Genomic DNA, 14778 nt, shown 5'->3' with positions numbered 1-14778 from the left:
ACATTGGTTACTCAAAATGGGGGGCAGGGGGCTACAAAGGCAAGAAGTGACTGGCTTACAAGCTTTCAAGAGGGAACCTAGATCCAGAGGGCCTGGAGGAAGGTAGAATCACCAGTGAGTAGTATCCAATCTGTCTAGGCGGGGTTGATACAATGAAATGCAGACGGGTCTCTTTGTGATACAGTAGTGAATAATTGTTATCAGGACTGTTTTTGAGGGTCGGAAATGTAAAGGTAGACATTTTATAGCAAGGAGGGGAGTGATTAACTTTTCAGTCTAGGAGCAGAGGTCCCTAGGACCATCAAGGGAGAAGAGGGGAGAGCGGGACCCTACCCAGAGAAGCAGTGATGTCTGAAATGGAGCCAGAGATGATGACGTGGAGAGATGAAGCAGCTGGAGACTTTAGATCCAGAGAGGGAAAGCGACAGTGTGCTGAAGACCTGGGGGGTTACGGGGGAAGGACTGCATGGAGGGGATTGTAACCATGGCAATGAGACGATGTACAATGGAATGAATGTAAAACTAATGTTCTCCCATGTTAACTATCACATAACTCACAATGAAACATTTAAGAAAAAAAAAAAAAAAATGCAGCCACACTGGAAGAGGAGGGGCAGGGAGTGTGAGTCAAGGACAGAGTCTCTTTTTGGAGCAATGAAATGTTCTAACATTTAACGTGATGGTGTACACACCATATGAATTATAGCTCAATGAACTGTCACCTCAAAAACTACATTTACAAGGAATTTGAAAGTAGGTGTGATGGGCCTCCCCACTATAATTCAGCACACCCATGAATCTAGCAGAATTACTGTTCATAAAAGATTTATCTGAATCCATAAAGGTTAAATCACCTTCCAAATCAACTGTTCCAGAAGTTCAAGGAGCTTTTATACATTTTATCTACACTTCTGGTTAAGCAAAATGAGGTTTTGTGCAATAAAGTTGCCTAAAGAATTCAGTTAGATGAAACAACTGCTGATAGTTAACAATGCTGGGAAAATAAAGTATTCCTGGACTCACCAACAGCCCATTCAATTTTATTTGACTTGCCAGCTAAAAAGGGCTCTCTCTCTTATTGTTAACTTGGTGTCCTGATACAGATCAGTCTTTTCAAGGTCTAGACCAGGGATCTAAACTCTACAGGCCACAAGGAAATCCGGCCCTTGCTTGTTTCTGTAAATAAAATATTAAAACAGAAACACACCCATTCCACTATATATTGTCTCTGCTTGCTCTGTTAGCTATCTAGTGCTGCTATATATAACAGAAATACACAAGCAAGTAGTTTTAGCAAACCAATGTATTCTCTCACCCGAAGTCCCAATTCAGGGTGCTAGCTGGCTCTGTTGTCATTGTTAAGTGTCATGGAGTCGATTCCAACCCTGTGTAGTGGTTACGAATTGGGCTGCTAACCTCAGGGTGAGCAGTTCAAAACTACCAGCTGTTCCGTATGAGTTGTAACCAACTCCACAGCACATAACAACAACAGGGTTTCCAAGGAGTAGCTGGTGGGTTTGAACCTCTGACCTTGAGGTTCAAATTGACCTTGCAGTCCAGGGCATTATCGTGCATCTGCACACAGCATTTTCTGTCTGCTTTAAGGGAATGTCCTGAGCTTCTGTTCGCTGGTTCCTTGGAGGTCTCCATGTGGCTTGGCATTAATTTTCCCCTCTCTCAACTGACTTAATCTGCTTTTTAGATTTTATGAGAGACTGACTCAAAACATTCTCTACACTAATCCTGCCTTATTAGCATAACAAAGACAACCCGTTCCCTCCCTAGTGAGATTATACCACAGGCACCTCCTTGTTAAATGCTGTTAAATTGGTTCTGACACTAACCACACACATGTCGTTGTTAAATACAGTCTAGTTGGAACCAACTCCATGGCACTTACCAAAAACAAGCCATAAGGTTTCCTAGGAGGAGCTGGTGGATTTGAAACTCAGACCTTGTGGTCTACAATCCACTACTTATCCTACAACATCACACCAGGACTCCAACCACAGGCCTGTTGTTGTTGTTGTTGTTAAGTGCCTTCGAGTCAGTTCTGACTCATAGTGACCCTGTATAGGGTTTCCGCGGAGCAGTGAGAAGCTGGTGAGCTTGAACCACCAACCTTGCAGTTCAAATGGCTTTGCAGCCTGGTGCATTAACCCACAGTGCCACACCAGAACTCCAGTTAGGTGCCATCAAACTGGTTCTGACTCACAGCAACCCTATATAGAGTTTCTGAGGAGCAGCTGGTGAGTTTGAACTGCCGAACTTGTGGTTCAAACCGACTTTGCAATCGAGTGCTTATCCTACATTGCCCCACCACAGGCCAAGAGGTTAGTATTGACGACACATATTTTGGGATGACACCATTCAATTCAAATCAGCTGCTTTCACGCTACAACAGCAGAGCTGAGTAGCTGCAACAGAAACCATATGGTCCGCAAGCCTAAAATATTTCTTCTCTGGTTTATTACAGAAAAATTTGCCAACTCTTGCTCTAGGCCATAAAAGCACATGTCTTTTCTTCACTGACCCCACTGCACATTCTCTATCCCCCAGGGGCTCAGAGAAAAAGCAAAGAGCACTGAAGATCATCTATGCACTTTTTCTCAGCCCACTCAGTGCCTGTCCCATTACCTAAAAGTCACAATCCAACCAAGAAGCCGTCGAACTGATTCCAACTCAACGGTCACCCCGTGTGTCTCAGAGTAGAACCGTGTTCCTTAGGCTCAGTTCTATTCTGTGTCTATGGGCTTCTGAAAGTAGATTGCCAAGTCTTTCTTCCTAAGTGCCTCTGGATGGACACAAAGGATGTTATGTCCACTTTCATTCCATAACACCCTCCTTGTCCAACCAGAGGTTTCGATGTATTTGTGTGGCTCCATTTGTTCTAACTCCAGTCCAGCCTCTGAGTCTCCAAATGAGACACAGACGGAGCAGACATGAATGCTCAGGTGACCTATCTATTTATCTATGAGCAAAAAATCAATGTTCTGGGAGGTGTTTGTTACACAGCTTCAACCATTGAGAGCTAACATGAAATGAGGCTCACTCATGGGACTGACATGATACCAGCATCAGAATCTTCTCATAAATCATCTAAGCAATAAAGATACAACCACACTTGGCTTGAACAACACTCTGCTCTATTAGAATTACAGAGCAGAGAAGACAGGATAAAGTGGATGGATCATTCAAGGCACAAGAAGGGAGGTGATGAAGGGCATATATGCCTTTTATTCTACACAATAAAGATGCTTAACATATTACCCATTGGATTCGACTGTAAAGTAATTCCTTTTTCCTTCAATTCCTCTCAAAAGTTACAACAGGGAGCTGCCAGAGACCAGGTCTCCAGGCTGACTTCCAAATCCTGTTGCTAGTGCTCCCCATGCCCACTAGGTGGTGCCATCCACATTTGACCCATCACTACCCTCAGGTTCTGGGCATGAATACTTTAAGGACTTTTACCACCTCAGATTTACTCCTTCTTACATCTATTCAAGCTCACTAGCCACTCCTCAGAAACCCTGTGCAGGGTCGCTATGGGTTGGAAGTGACTCGATGACACTTCACAACAACAATATCTATTAACACCAAAACTAAGACCCAAACCTGATGCGGTCAAGTGGACTCCAAGTCATAGAGACACTAGGGTTTTCAACAGCATTGGTTATGTGCTCAGCTGTCAACTGAAAGGTCAGGGGTTCAAATCCACCAGCAGCTCTGGAAAAGAAATCTGCTCCAATATTTAAAAATAAAAAATAAAAAAAATCCTGAGCCCAATCCAGAACCTTCTGAGATGGGACATTCTCACTAGAAAGGATAAGCAGACCAGCCTGGAACAGCTAGAGCGACAGAAGATACATCTTCAAAGAAAGATCAGCAGGGGAAAAACCCAGAACAAAAATGGCAGTACTACTGGTTACTACAAGAATAAACAAGTTGTTCACCCAGAAGCCATCAAGGCAAGCAACCAAGTTCCTTCAGGACAAATCCCTCTCTAAGACATGTAAGCTTGCTGACGACCACACTGGTCTACTAGTGAGTAGAAGAGGGAGAAAGGCGGCAATGAAGAAATGGGCTGAACGCAACTACGTTTCATAAACTCCCATTGACCTGAAGATGAGAGAGAGAAGAGGAAGGGATAGTTGGTCCAAAGTGTGGTAAGACCTGGGAACACCTGAGCCTATGGACAAGGACATAGCCACGGAGGACTAGAGCTGAGAGTGAAGCTGATAGGAAGTGAGGGGAGATGCACAAGAACATCCAAATTTGCAGATAGTACCTATTTGACCTAGCTTCGATGGATTGCTAATCAGAACTCAACTACAGGAAGACAAAAAAAAAAACAATTTTTGATAAAGGAAACGAGGGCAAATTGCTACAATCTGATGAACTTGATCTATACTCATGGAGGTAGTAGCTCTAAATATCAACTGAGAGAGAAGGAGTCTTCACATCAAATATCAATACTATCCCCTCTGTATACAGGGTAGATAGATAGGGACGGGCAACTTAGACATTAGCTACCTAAAATGAGGTGAGGGAGTTTACTTTAAGTGTGTGTGTGGGGGGGAGGGGGGGTAGATAGAGTCTCCCTGAATAGTTTTTATCTTGTCTAGATGAATCTGGAGAAAAGAGATGGTGAAGTATCAATGGGCTCAAGCATGGCAACAATTATGAGGCTCCCCAGAATCAGGCAGTGTTTTGTTCTGTTGTGCGAAGTAGGGTCACTGTGAGTCGGTACCGACTCAATGGCACCGAACAACATCAACAAAATTGTCTATTGTGTTTTCAGTGCTGAGTATATTAATCAAATAAGCCAAAACCTAGCGATGTTGTGTAGTGGAGAGAATAAAATTCTTACCAAGAGACAACAACAAATGTCAGGAGCCCCTTAGCAGTCCCTTCCTGCATGGCTGGAAGCTGGAAGACAGGGGCCTGCCCACAGGCTTAGCTTCTGCATCTTTCTAACCATTAACGAGCAAGAGCTTCCTTCTCTCCACTGTTGTTGTTAGGTGCCATTGAGTCGGTACCAACTCATAGTGACCTTATGCACAGCAGAACGAAACACTGCCCGATCCTGGGCCAACCTCACTACTGTTGCCATGCTTGAGTCCATCGATACTGCCACTTGGCCAATCCATCTCCATCTCGTTGAGGGTTTTCCGCAACTTACCAAACATGATATCCTCCTGACAATATGTCCAAAGTATGAGAGACAAAGTTTGGCCATCTTGGCCTCCAAGGAGCACTCTGGCTGCACTTCTTCCAAAACGGATCTATTGGTTCTTTTGGCAGCCCATGGTACTTTCGATATTCTCCTCCAACACCATAACTCAAAAGCATAAATTCTTCTACGGTCTTCCTTATTCACTGTCCAGACTCCGCATGCATATGAGGTTATTGAAAATACCATGGCTTGGGTCAGGCGTACCTTAGTCTTCAAGCTGACACCTTTGCTCTTCGACACTTTAAAAAGGTCTTGTGCAGCAGATTTGCCTAATGCAATACGTCGTTTGATTTCTTGACTGCTGCTTCCATGAGTGTTGATAGTTGATCCAAGAAGAATGAAGTCCTTGACAACTTCAATCTTTTCTCCGTTGTTTATTAGTCCAGTGGTGAGGATTTCTGTTTTCTTTACATTGAAATGCAATCCATATTGAAGGCTGTGGTCTTTGATCTTCATCAGTAAATATTTTAAGTCCTCTTCATCACTTTCAGCAAACAAGGTTGTATCATCTGCATATCTCAGGTTGTTAATGAGTCTTCCTCCAATCCTGATGCCACGTTTTTCTTCATACAAACCAGCTTTTCGGATTATGTGCTAAGCATTCAGGGTGAATAAGTATGGTGAAAGAATACAGCCTTGTCTCTCCCACTAAGGAGGCTTAATTTGACCCATGCCCGTGTTCTACCAATTTGATCAAAACCAAGCTTGGGTTTAAAATTTCCCAGAAGTGGAAGATTCCAGGTCTTTCTCTGAGCTGACACACCACACTCCTCAAGGTCAGGAGTTGGTCTTGCCCACCTCTAGTTGTTCCAGCCGGTTCGTTTGTTCCCACCCTCCTGTAAAAGCTCATTTGACAGACACCATATCCAGCTGCATCACCACCCTTGTCTTATGGTCCCTTGGCCATGCCCCGTCCCTCTGCCCCTTCCCAGCAGGCTCACAGTTGCCTTCTCCACCAAGTGCAGCCATCCATTAAGGCTGTTGTCACCACATCCTCTTGGCAACAGCCAACTCCCCACTGTCTCAATTACGGACGGCTCAACTTCAGTGGTCATCAGACTAAACTCCACTTCTGCCAGCCACACCTGGGCCCCTGTGAAATCTCAAGTTCAGGTGCTACACCCTGCCAGCTCCTACTCAGTTATTCCTACTACATAAGAAGAGCCCCAAGTCGCTGGCCGACCCCCACTTTGCCTTTATGCCCTGCTTCACAGCCAGCTCCAACCCTACAGCCCTTGGCTTCTACTGCACTTTTGTGCCCCTTGTTCCATGGTCCTCTCAAGGCTGAAACCAACTGTCTGCCTACCTACTCCAGTCTGTCGTATCATGGGGCTCTGAGGGGCACTAGAGGGAAACTGCAGAACTTGTGAGGGTGGCTGGGAGCTTCAAATACTGTGGGTTCCCATCCTTGGGGGTTGCCAACCTGCTGAGCACTTTCCCCTACTCTCTAGAACAGTTATTCTAACGTATTGGCAAAGCACTAAGAATTCTGACTGACCTAGGCTGGCCGAGAGCCTGCCACCTTTATCTCATCGTCACACCTGTCTTCTGAGATGCCTCTGGGTGGATTCGAACTTCTAGCCTTTCAGGAAGCAATCACACATCTCATCATCTTTGAGATTTTTATTTAAATGTGACTTTCTTGTTAAAGCCTTCTTGGAAAATACCACTTCAAAAATGCCTTAGTGCATTCCTTCAGCAACCTGGGCTACTTCTTAGAGTGCCAACCACTACTTACCACCAACGGCTGGTAATGCCCAGAGCTGCCAAAAACCAAACAAACCAAACAAAAACTGCTCCTCCTTCACCTTGGTGCTAGGGACTCATGGTGCCCAAGTGTGTCAGAGAAGGACTACACTCCACAGGATTCTCAGCGGTGGATTTCTCAGAAATCGACCTCCAGGGCCTTTCTTTCAAGATGCCTCCAATGAACTTGAACCCCCAACCTTTCAGTTAGCAGCCAAGCATGTTAACCATTTGCACTCCGAGTACCACACCCAATTGTGGTTAAGTCATAATTTGTGGGCTTTTTCATCATTATTATTATTAATGGCGGTTTGAGTGAGTTTACAGAGCAGGTTACTTTTCCATTCAACGATTTATTATACACACTTTGTTTCATGGTATTAGTTACAATCCTCTCAGTGTAACAGGCAGTCTTCCCATTTCTAGTCTTCTTTCTTGTCCCTTCGTGCCTTCTGGGCTTTGTTTGGGGCCAATGCTGCCCTTTGGGTCTCCCAGGGCTGATTGTTTTGAGAAGTACCCTGCTTGCTGGTGTTACTGATCACTTTACAGGCCTCTATATTGTTTGGCTGAAAGGGAAAATCCCCGGGGTGGGTTCAGTTCCAGGTCGGAAGAGTATGTAACTATTTTTAAGTTATTTTTCCTCTGCTGAACCATAAGGGAATCTCAGCCTTGCAAAATGCCCTATCCCCTGTACACACAATAGAAATTCAATAAACACCACTGAAAAGCTAACAATTCATTAGAAAACTGAGCATAGACCAAAAAAACAGGAAATGCGTTTAAAAAAGGAATGCAACAGAAAAAACTGCAGACTGATCTCTCACTAAAAAGATACCAAATAAATCTAAATACTATGTGCTTCAGAGTATCTGATTAGCCAAGATAACAAAAGCTGGTAATGCCCAGAGCTGCCAAAACCCAAACAAACAGACAAAAACTGCTCCTCCTTCACCTTGGTGCTAGGGACTTTTAAACGGGTGCATGCTCTCCGGAACAAGGTTTCAATATACCTCCAAATCCTAAATTCTGCACATGCATTCTATTAGGAACTGTTAACAGACATGTAGAAACGACCCCAAAGATGTATGTGCAAGACAGCTCCCTGGAGCTTGGGTTTAAAAAGCAAAATTTAGTGTCCACCAACAGCTATTTAAAGCAGACGTTCTCTCCGCCTCTGGCTGCCACCTTCACACCTGCACGCGCAGGCACCTGAGCACTCATTCTGCATGCCGATAAAGCCACGTCCACGCATGAAAGAAATGCTGACATATGCTACCCCATGGATCAGCCTTGAAAACATTATGCTGAGTGGAGAATTCAGTGGGGAACGATCATGAAGTGTGTGGCTCCAATGACAAGAAGGTGCACTCTAGGTTACCTCAGGTTACCTTACCTTGTTTCCCCTTTATGTTACTCAAACCCATACCACAACCAAACCCTCCACCACTGAATCCATTCCAAATCACAGTGACCTTGAGGAGCATTTTCAAAGCTATACATCTTTTTTGTTACAGTACTGACGATTAGTTTTTAATTGTTATTTAGGAAGGTTACTTGTCTATGAATATAATGTTAGGTTAGTAAAGGGGGACTTACAAAACATTTTGTTATAAACCAGGACAGTAGGTTCTCCAGGGTTGAGGACAGCTAGTGTGAATAACAAGTGACAAGAAACAGTCAAACAATGAGACATCATGTAGGTATTAAAAAGAATCTGGCAATACCACACAAGGGACTTCAGAAAGTTTGTGGAATGATTCTATTCTCTTTTGATTCCATTTTCCACACTTTTTTTTAAGTCTCCTTACATGTACTACAATGAAAGAATCTCAAGTAATATGGTTAATGTTTTTAAGCCATAGGTGACGGTATACGGTATGGTCCCATTTGTGATTTTCATAAAAAGAATACGGGCGTCAACACTTCCTAGGACAAATTTTTGGTTTTTTTCTTTAAGTAAACTGAATAAATGTGAAGGGAGACTCCACTTCCCACATGCTGGCACAGCTTCAAAATTTACCACCTACACTTGTCATTTTTACCCTTTAATAACCTACTCAAATGAAACTATTTAAAAAGCAAAAGCCCACAATAAAGGAAGTTAACTTAAAGAGAGCCATAAAATAGTTAACAGTGGGTCTAAAACCCCAAGGAGCTCTGTTTTATCTGAAAGGGGAAGCCAATTCACCACTGCTGTTCCTAGTGCAGCTATAAAAAAAAAAACACCACAAAGTGGAAGGCTTTAAAAGAAGAGAACTTTATTATCCCACAGATCTGGAGGCTGAATGTGGTTGATTCCTTCTGAGGACTCCAATACACAACTGTTCCATGTCTCATCACCTAACTTCTGGTGGCTGGCTCCTAGCAACCCCCAACACGTTGTAAAGTGGTCTCTCTAGTCATATGGCCACCATTCTCCCCTCTAACCCTCTGGTTCTCCTCTTTTGAAAAACACCACTTGGATGGGATTAGTTGTTGTTGTTAAGTGCCATCGAGTCAGTTCTGACCCATAGCGACCCTGGATAGGGTTTCCGAGGAGCAGCTGGTGAGCTTAAAGAGCCAACCTTGCAGTGCAAATGGCTTTGCAGTCTGGCGCATTAACCCACAGCACAGCGCCACACCAGGACTCAGGATGGGATTAGTAACTGACCCCAAATCCAAACCCAATGCTGAGTGGATTTCAATTCATAGTGACCCCACAAGATAGAGAAGAACTGAACCCAAAGGGTTTCCAAGGCTGTAAATCTTTACAGAAAGCAGACAGCCTCATCTGTCTCTCACCATGTGCCTGATGGGTTAGAACTGCCAAGCTTCCAGTTAATGGCCCAATGCTTAACCCACTGTGCCACTGGGGCTCCTTCCTAAAAGACTCTATCCCTAAACCAGGTCACATTCACAAGTACAGGGATTCGACCTCCATTTATCTTTATGTAAGAGCACAATTCATCTATGACAACCAGTTAGTACCTTCTTAAATAAGGGGGTGGTGCAAGTATCCGCCTGCAAGGGTTGTGGTGAGGACAAAGGGAGCAGAGAGCTGAACCTAGAGGCCTGCCACACACGAGGTTCCCCTTAGTAAAGTAAGTGTCAGCCATCACTATGCTTTATGAAATTAGATTGGTTGCAATCTAATGACAGTGGATTTCTGGTGTGGCGCTGTAGGATAAGCACTGGACTGCTAGCCACATGGTTAGAGGTTCAAACCCACCAGTTCTTCCTTGGAAACCCTATACAGAGTGGCTATGAGTTGGAACTGACTCACCAACACTTATAACAACGAAGACAACTATAAAGCTTCCATTCATAATAGCTTCAGCTTGATCTGCTCAAGATTTCCAGTGCTCATGTGAGATCAAGTAACAGAGAACACAGACACGTTTCTGACTTCACAGTTCCTCATGGGGCCGTGAGTCCCAGAGTCTCACTGCACACCGGTCCACTTGTGTAGCCTGATCCTGGCTACAGAGCCCCTGCACCCTCCCACACTCAATCCCTGGAAAGCTTCTACGGCAGACCGAGAGGGAAGAACAAGGCGTTAAGGGCAGGAGGACACAAGGGCCCTCCACCAGTAACTGCCCCAGTCAGGAGGGGGTGCTTTGACAAACCGGCTATGTGTCTGAATGACACTCACTCTAGTATTTGCAAGCCATACATTTTCTTTTTCAAATTTTTATTGTGAATTGGGTGAAAGTTTACAGAGAAGATCATCAGTTTTACATTCAACAAGTCATACACATTTTGTTTCATCTCACTGACTGCAATTCCCTCTGAGTAACATCATTTATCTCACTTCTTCCCTGTGCTTCTTCCTTCTCCCCCTTCTTCTTTGCTAACCCTTTTGAACCTTGTCCTTGGGTTAACACTGCCCTTTGGATTTTGACTGGTTGATTATCCTAAGGTGTGTGTCCCCTACTACTATTATTGTACCCCTTACAGACCTGAAAATTGAGCCATTTGAACTGCAACTGAAAATTGACGTCAGTTCCAGACATCTCGGGGGTTCCACCAGTTCCTCTCCTACCAGTAAGTCTGGTCTGTGTTAGGATTTTGAGTTTTGTTCCACATTTTTCTCCCACTCTATCGGGGACTTTCTAATGTGATCCCTTTCAGAGCAGCTGGTAGTGGCTGTTGGGCAAAACCTAGTTCTCCTGACCTCACAGTCGTGGAGAGTAATGTTCACATGCTCTACTAGTCCCCTGGACTAATCGTTGCTATGTAGCTTGGGTTTTCGTCACTTTTCTTGTCTCCAGACAGGGAGAGACCAATAGTTACACATTAGATGGCTGCTCATGAACGTTTAAGATGCCGGTCGCTACTCACCAAAGTAGGATGTTTCTTTCACAAGAGCAAATCATTATTACTTTAAATTCACTATGAAAACTTGCCATTGAAAGGGGCACCGCACCATGGGGAGTCCTGGTGTGGCGCTGTAGGATAAGCACTGGGCTGCAAGGTGGGCTTGAACCACAAGGTCGGCAGTTCAAACTTAAGAGCAGCTTCTCGAAAAGTCTATACAGGGTCGCTATGAGTCGGAATTGACTTGATGGCGCAACACTGGGAAGGCTCTATGTAGCTGGCATCAGTGTTCCGAAGCACCTGCAAAGCATCTCTGGTTAATTCTTCAATAGAATTACTCCTTTTAGAAAATTATCAATTAAGTTTTTAAGGGCATAATCTTTTTGAAAAGAATATTTTCTGGCATCCTAAAATAGTTTGAGGTGGGTAAAAACGTTAACACATGATACATTAATGAGCGCGCTGTCTAAGGAGTCAATTCCAACTCACAGCGACCCTGCAGGGCAGAGAAGAACTGTGCCCCCATGGGGTTGCCAACGCTGTAATCTTTTTGGAAGCAGAATGTCACGTCTTTCTCTTGTGGAGCAGCTGGTGGGGTCCAACCACCAACCTTTGGTTAGCAACCAAGCACTTTAACTACTGTGCTACCAGGGCGCCATCATGAGACACTGTTGCTGAGTATTGACGAGCTGGTTCCAAATCACAGCAACCTTGTATAGGGAGGGTTTCTGAGGACTGGCTGGTGGATCTAAACCTCCAACCTTGTGGTTAGTAGTTCAAAGCTCGTCCTACAGTCCAGTTCTACTCCTGGGACTGCCGTGAGTAAGTACTGGCTCAACCACTACTTAGCCCCACACAAGACTGATCCTATAAATGGAGTGCAGGTCCTATCACCTCTATGTTATGAGGTGAGAAGAAATGGATGGTGCCCTAGCTATAATTACGTCGTGTTTGATCACGTAGATAAGCTCTTGATCAAAAGGAGAAAAACCATGGAACAGAACTTCTATTTCATACAGGAACCAGACTTACTGGATCCATTGAGAGTCAGGGAACTCTGAAAACTAAAGCTTAGAAAGAATCTTTAAATCTAGAACCCAAACTATCTACCCCATGAAGTCACTGTTAAACAGGAGTTTAGCTCAATTAATAAAAAATATTTGCCTTGAGCATTGCACTCTTACAAATATCCATGCTGTTGTTTAAATGCTATCGAGTCAGTTCAGACTCACAGCGACCCTGTACAGGGTTTCTGAGGAGCGGCTGGTGGCTTCATCCCACAGGGCCACACCAGGACTCCATAGGAGGTGAAATTGACACCAGTTCATTTAAAGCACAGAAGAGAACATTCAGGGCCAAAGAGTCTACATTCATAATGATAAAAGCATATGGGTAGAGATGCTGAGACTGGTGATCTAATGTGAGGTACATAACCAATGTTAAGTATGTAACCAGTGTTATTGAACTGTACATGCAGAAATTGTAAATGGATGTATGTCTGGAGTGTGTCACCACCAAAATCAAACAGATGTTTAAGACAAACAAAAAGACTTGTTCCTGTAAGTCACTTTTCCAGAGCAAATCTCATAGGTTCTACACTTATTTTCATTTACACTTCTGTCCACACCTGGACTCACGGAGGGAGATCAGTTCTCATTAATGAAGATTTCAGCAATTAGCACAAGTTCCAGAAAAATCTGACCTTCACTACACGATGGCTGGACAGATGACTCAATGAACCTGAAGACACTTCAAATATCCACTCACATACCCATGTTCATGGGTCACCTTAATCTCTCATGCAACGCTTCATATTTCTTGAAACCTCAAACACTGGAACGAGGCAAGAGGAGCATGCGCTTCTCAGGAATGTACTGAGTGTGGGCCCAGGCAACTCTTAGGTAACAGCATATAGACAGGACAGAAACCAGACGGATCATCAACTGACACACTCTGATCAGTTAGAGGAAGTGAGAGGAAATGTCAGCCCCCCAGCAAGCGAGACAAGCCAGAGCAAAGAGATTAGCAAGCCTCCATCACGGGGTGGGGATCCGAGTGAGAGGGCCAAGCACACTGAGTAATGAGAAAAAGTAAAAAGAAAGAGGGAAGGAGAGAAAAAAGGGGAAAGGGAGGGAAAAAGACACCCTGTCTAACTCTACTCTTCACCATTTTAAAAATTCCTTGCGGGGTTATACATACATATATATATATACATACACATTTACAATAATTTTGAAAGAGAGAGGCAGAAAACGAATAAACTAACAAGAACAAAAATTTCTTGCTGGTCCAAGACACCAAGCTAGGCTCTACGAAACCAGGATAAAGGCACAGGGCTCAAGGAAATCACAGCATTGTAGAGGGGTCCTTGGAGATCCTGCTCAGTGGGGAAACCGGGAGGACGTGCTCCCAATCCAGCCCGCTGCTCCTGGTTCCCCACTAACACATGGCTCGTCTGAGGTCCCTCCACTCTGACCATCAATGGTTCAGTACCAAAATTTCCCTACCACATAGCCACCAACCATCTGCCAAACACAGAGGAACTTCTGTGGTCTTTTCTCCCTTCCGGCCACACCACAAGGAAAACAAACAGCAGACGTGTTCAGCAAATGCACTCACCGCATGAGTTTGCTGGAACGAGTTTGCTCTGGCAGAGTCCCTGCAGAGCCTGGGCCCGTGCGGGCTGCCCAAACTGAAAGACCAGGGCCATGTGCAGAAGTGAGCTCCTGTCGCAATTCAGAGAGAAAGGAAGCCTACATGGCAGCCTGGGCCGGCAGGGCCCAGGCACAGCCACCCTGCCCTGCCTGCCTCAGCAGTTTTCTGAGTCTGCCTGTTGGGGCAAATCCTAAGACTGAGCTGCCTTGGAATCACAATGGGTTACGTAACTCCAAGTGGCCTGGGCACCCTATAGGCTCATCTTGTTAAACCGCCTAGAGAGAAAATGACGCACCCAAAAATGTGATACCCCTACACTGGGGAGCAGTGGGGAGGGAGAAGGGCAAAGAGAGGGTTTTGTAACGGGTGTTTGGTTTTGTCTAAAAACTGAAGCAGAACAAAAAGTATGCTGTTGCTCTTGGTGCTCACTGGGAACTGGGGGTGGAATACATTTGCCAGAGGCGGTGTGCCAAGTTGTCTCTGGGACTGCACTCTTCAAAGCCCCCAATGCATTCCCCAGGATGCCCTTGGAGTTCCCTCCCAGCACTTCTTCCACTTTGCGTCTTCCTCTCAGTGACCATCTAAGATCTCTGCCTACACATGTTCTGCGTCCACTGGCTGCACACATCTCAAACCCTTAACAGAGCCTGTGTTTACGTTCCTGTTTCCTAAGACGCTGCCAAAGTGCAGCATGGAGTTCTGTCTCTCTGCTGTGTTCTGGTGTCTGCTACAAATGTCCCAGCAAAGAAACATGGTTACCACATTCTATGGGATCTGATGCACCGGCGCTGCGTGCTTCTGCCATTCCTTTGCCCTTGGTTGTCACGTTCAGAGAAAGTGAAAAT

General features: G+C 44.8%; 1 protein-coding gene across 1 annotated transcript in view; it reads right to left on the bottom strand.

Annotated features, from left to right (window-relative positions):
• Positions 1 to 14201, bottom strand: part of TRAK1 (trafficking protein, kinesin binding 1) — a 141957-nt gene extending 127756 nt beyond the window's left edge. Inside the window, exon 1 of the mRNA XM_006868759.1 lies at positions 13898 to 14201. Coding sequence (XP_006868821.1) covers positions 13898 to 13988 — 91 coding nt within the window. The 5' untranslated portion in view covers positions 13989 to 14201. The remainder of the gene's footprint in view (positions 1 to 13897) is intronic.
• Between the last annotated feature and the right edge of the window lie 577 nt (positions 14202 to 14778).

This window comes from Chrysochloris asiatica, unplaced genomic scaffold (assembly GCF_000296735.1).
Source record: "Chrysochloris asiatica unplaced genomic scaffold, ChrAsi1.0 scaffold00124, whole genome shotgun sequence".
NCBI classification, from domain to species: Eukaryota; Metazoa; Chordata; class Mammalia; order Afrosoricida; family Chrysochloridae; genus Chrysochloris; species Chrysochloris asiatica.
Note: the sequence above shows the minus strand (reverse complement) of the source record. Positions and strands in the feature narration are given on the sequence as shown.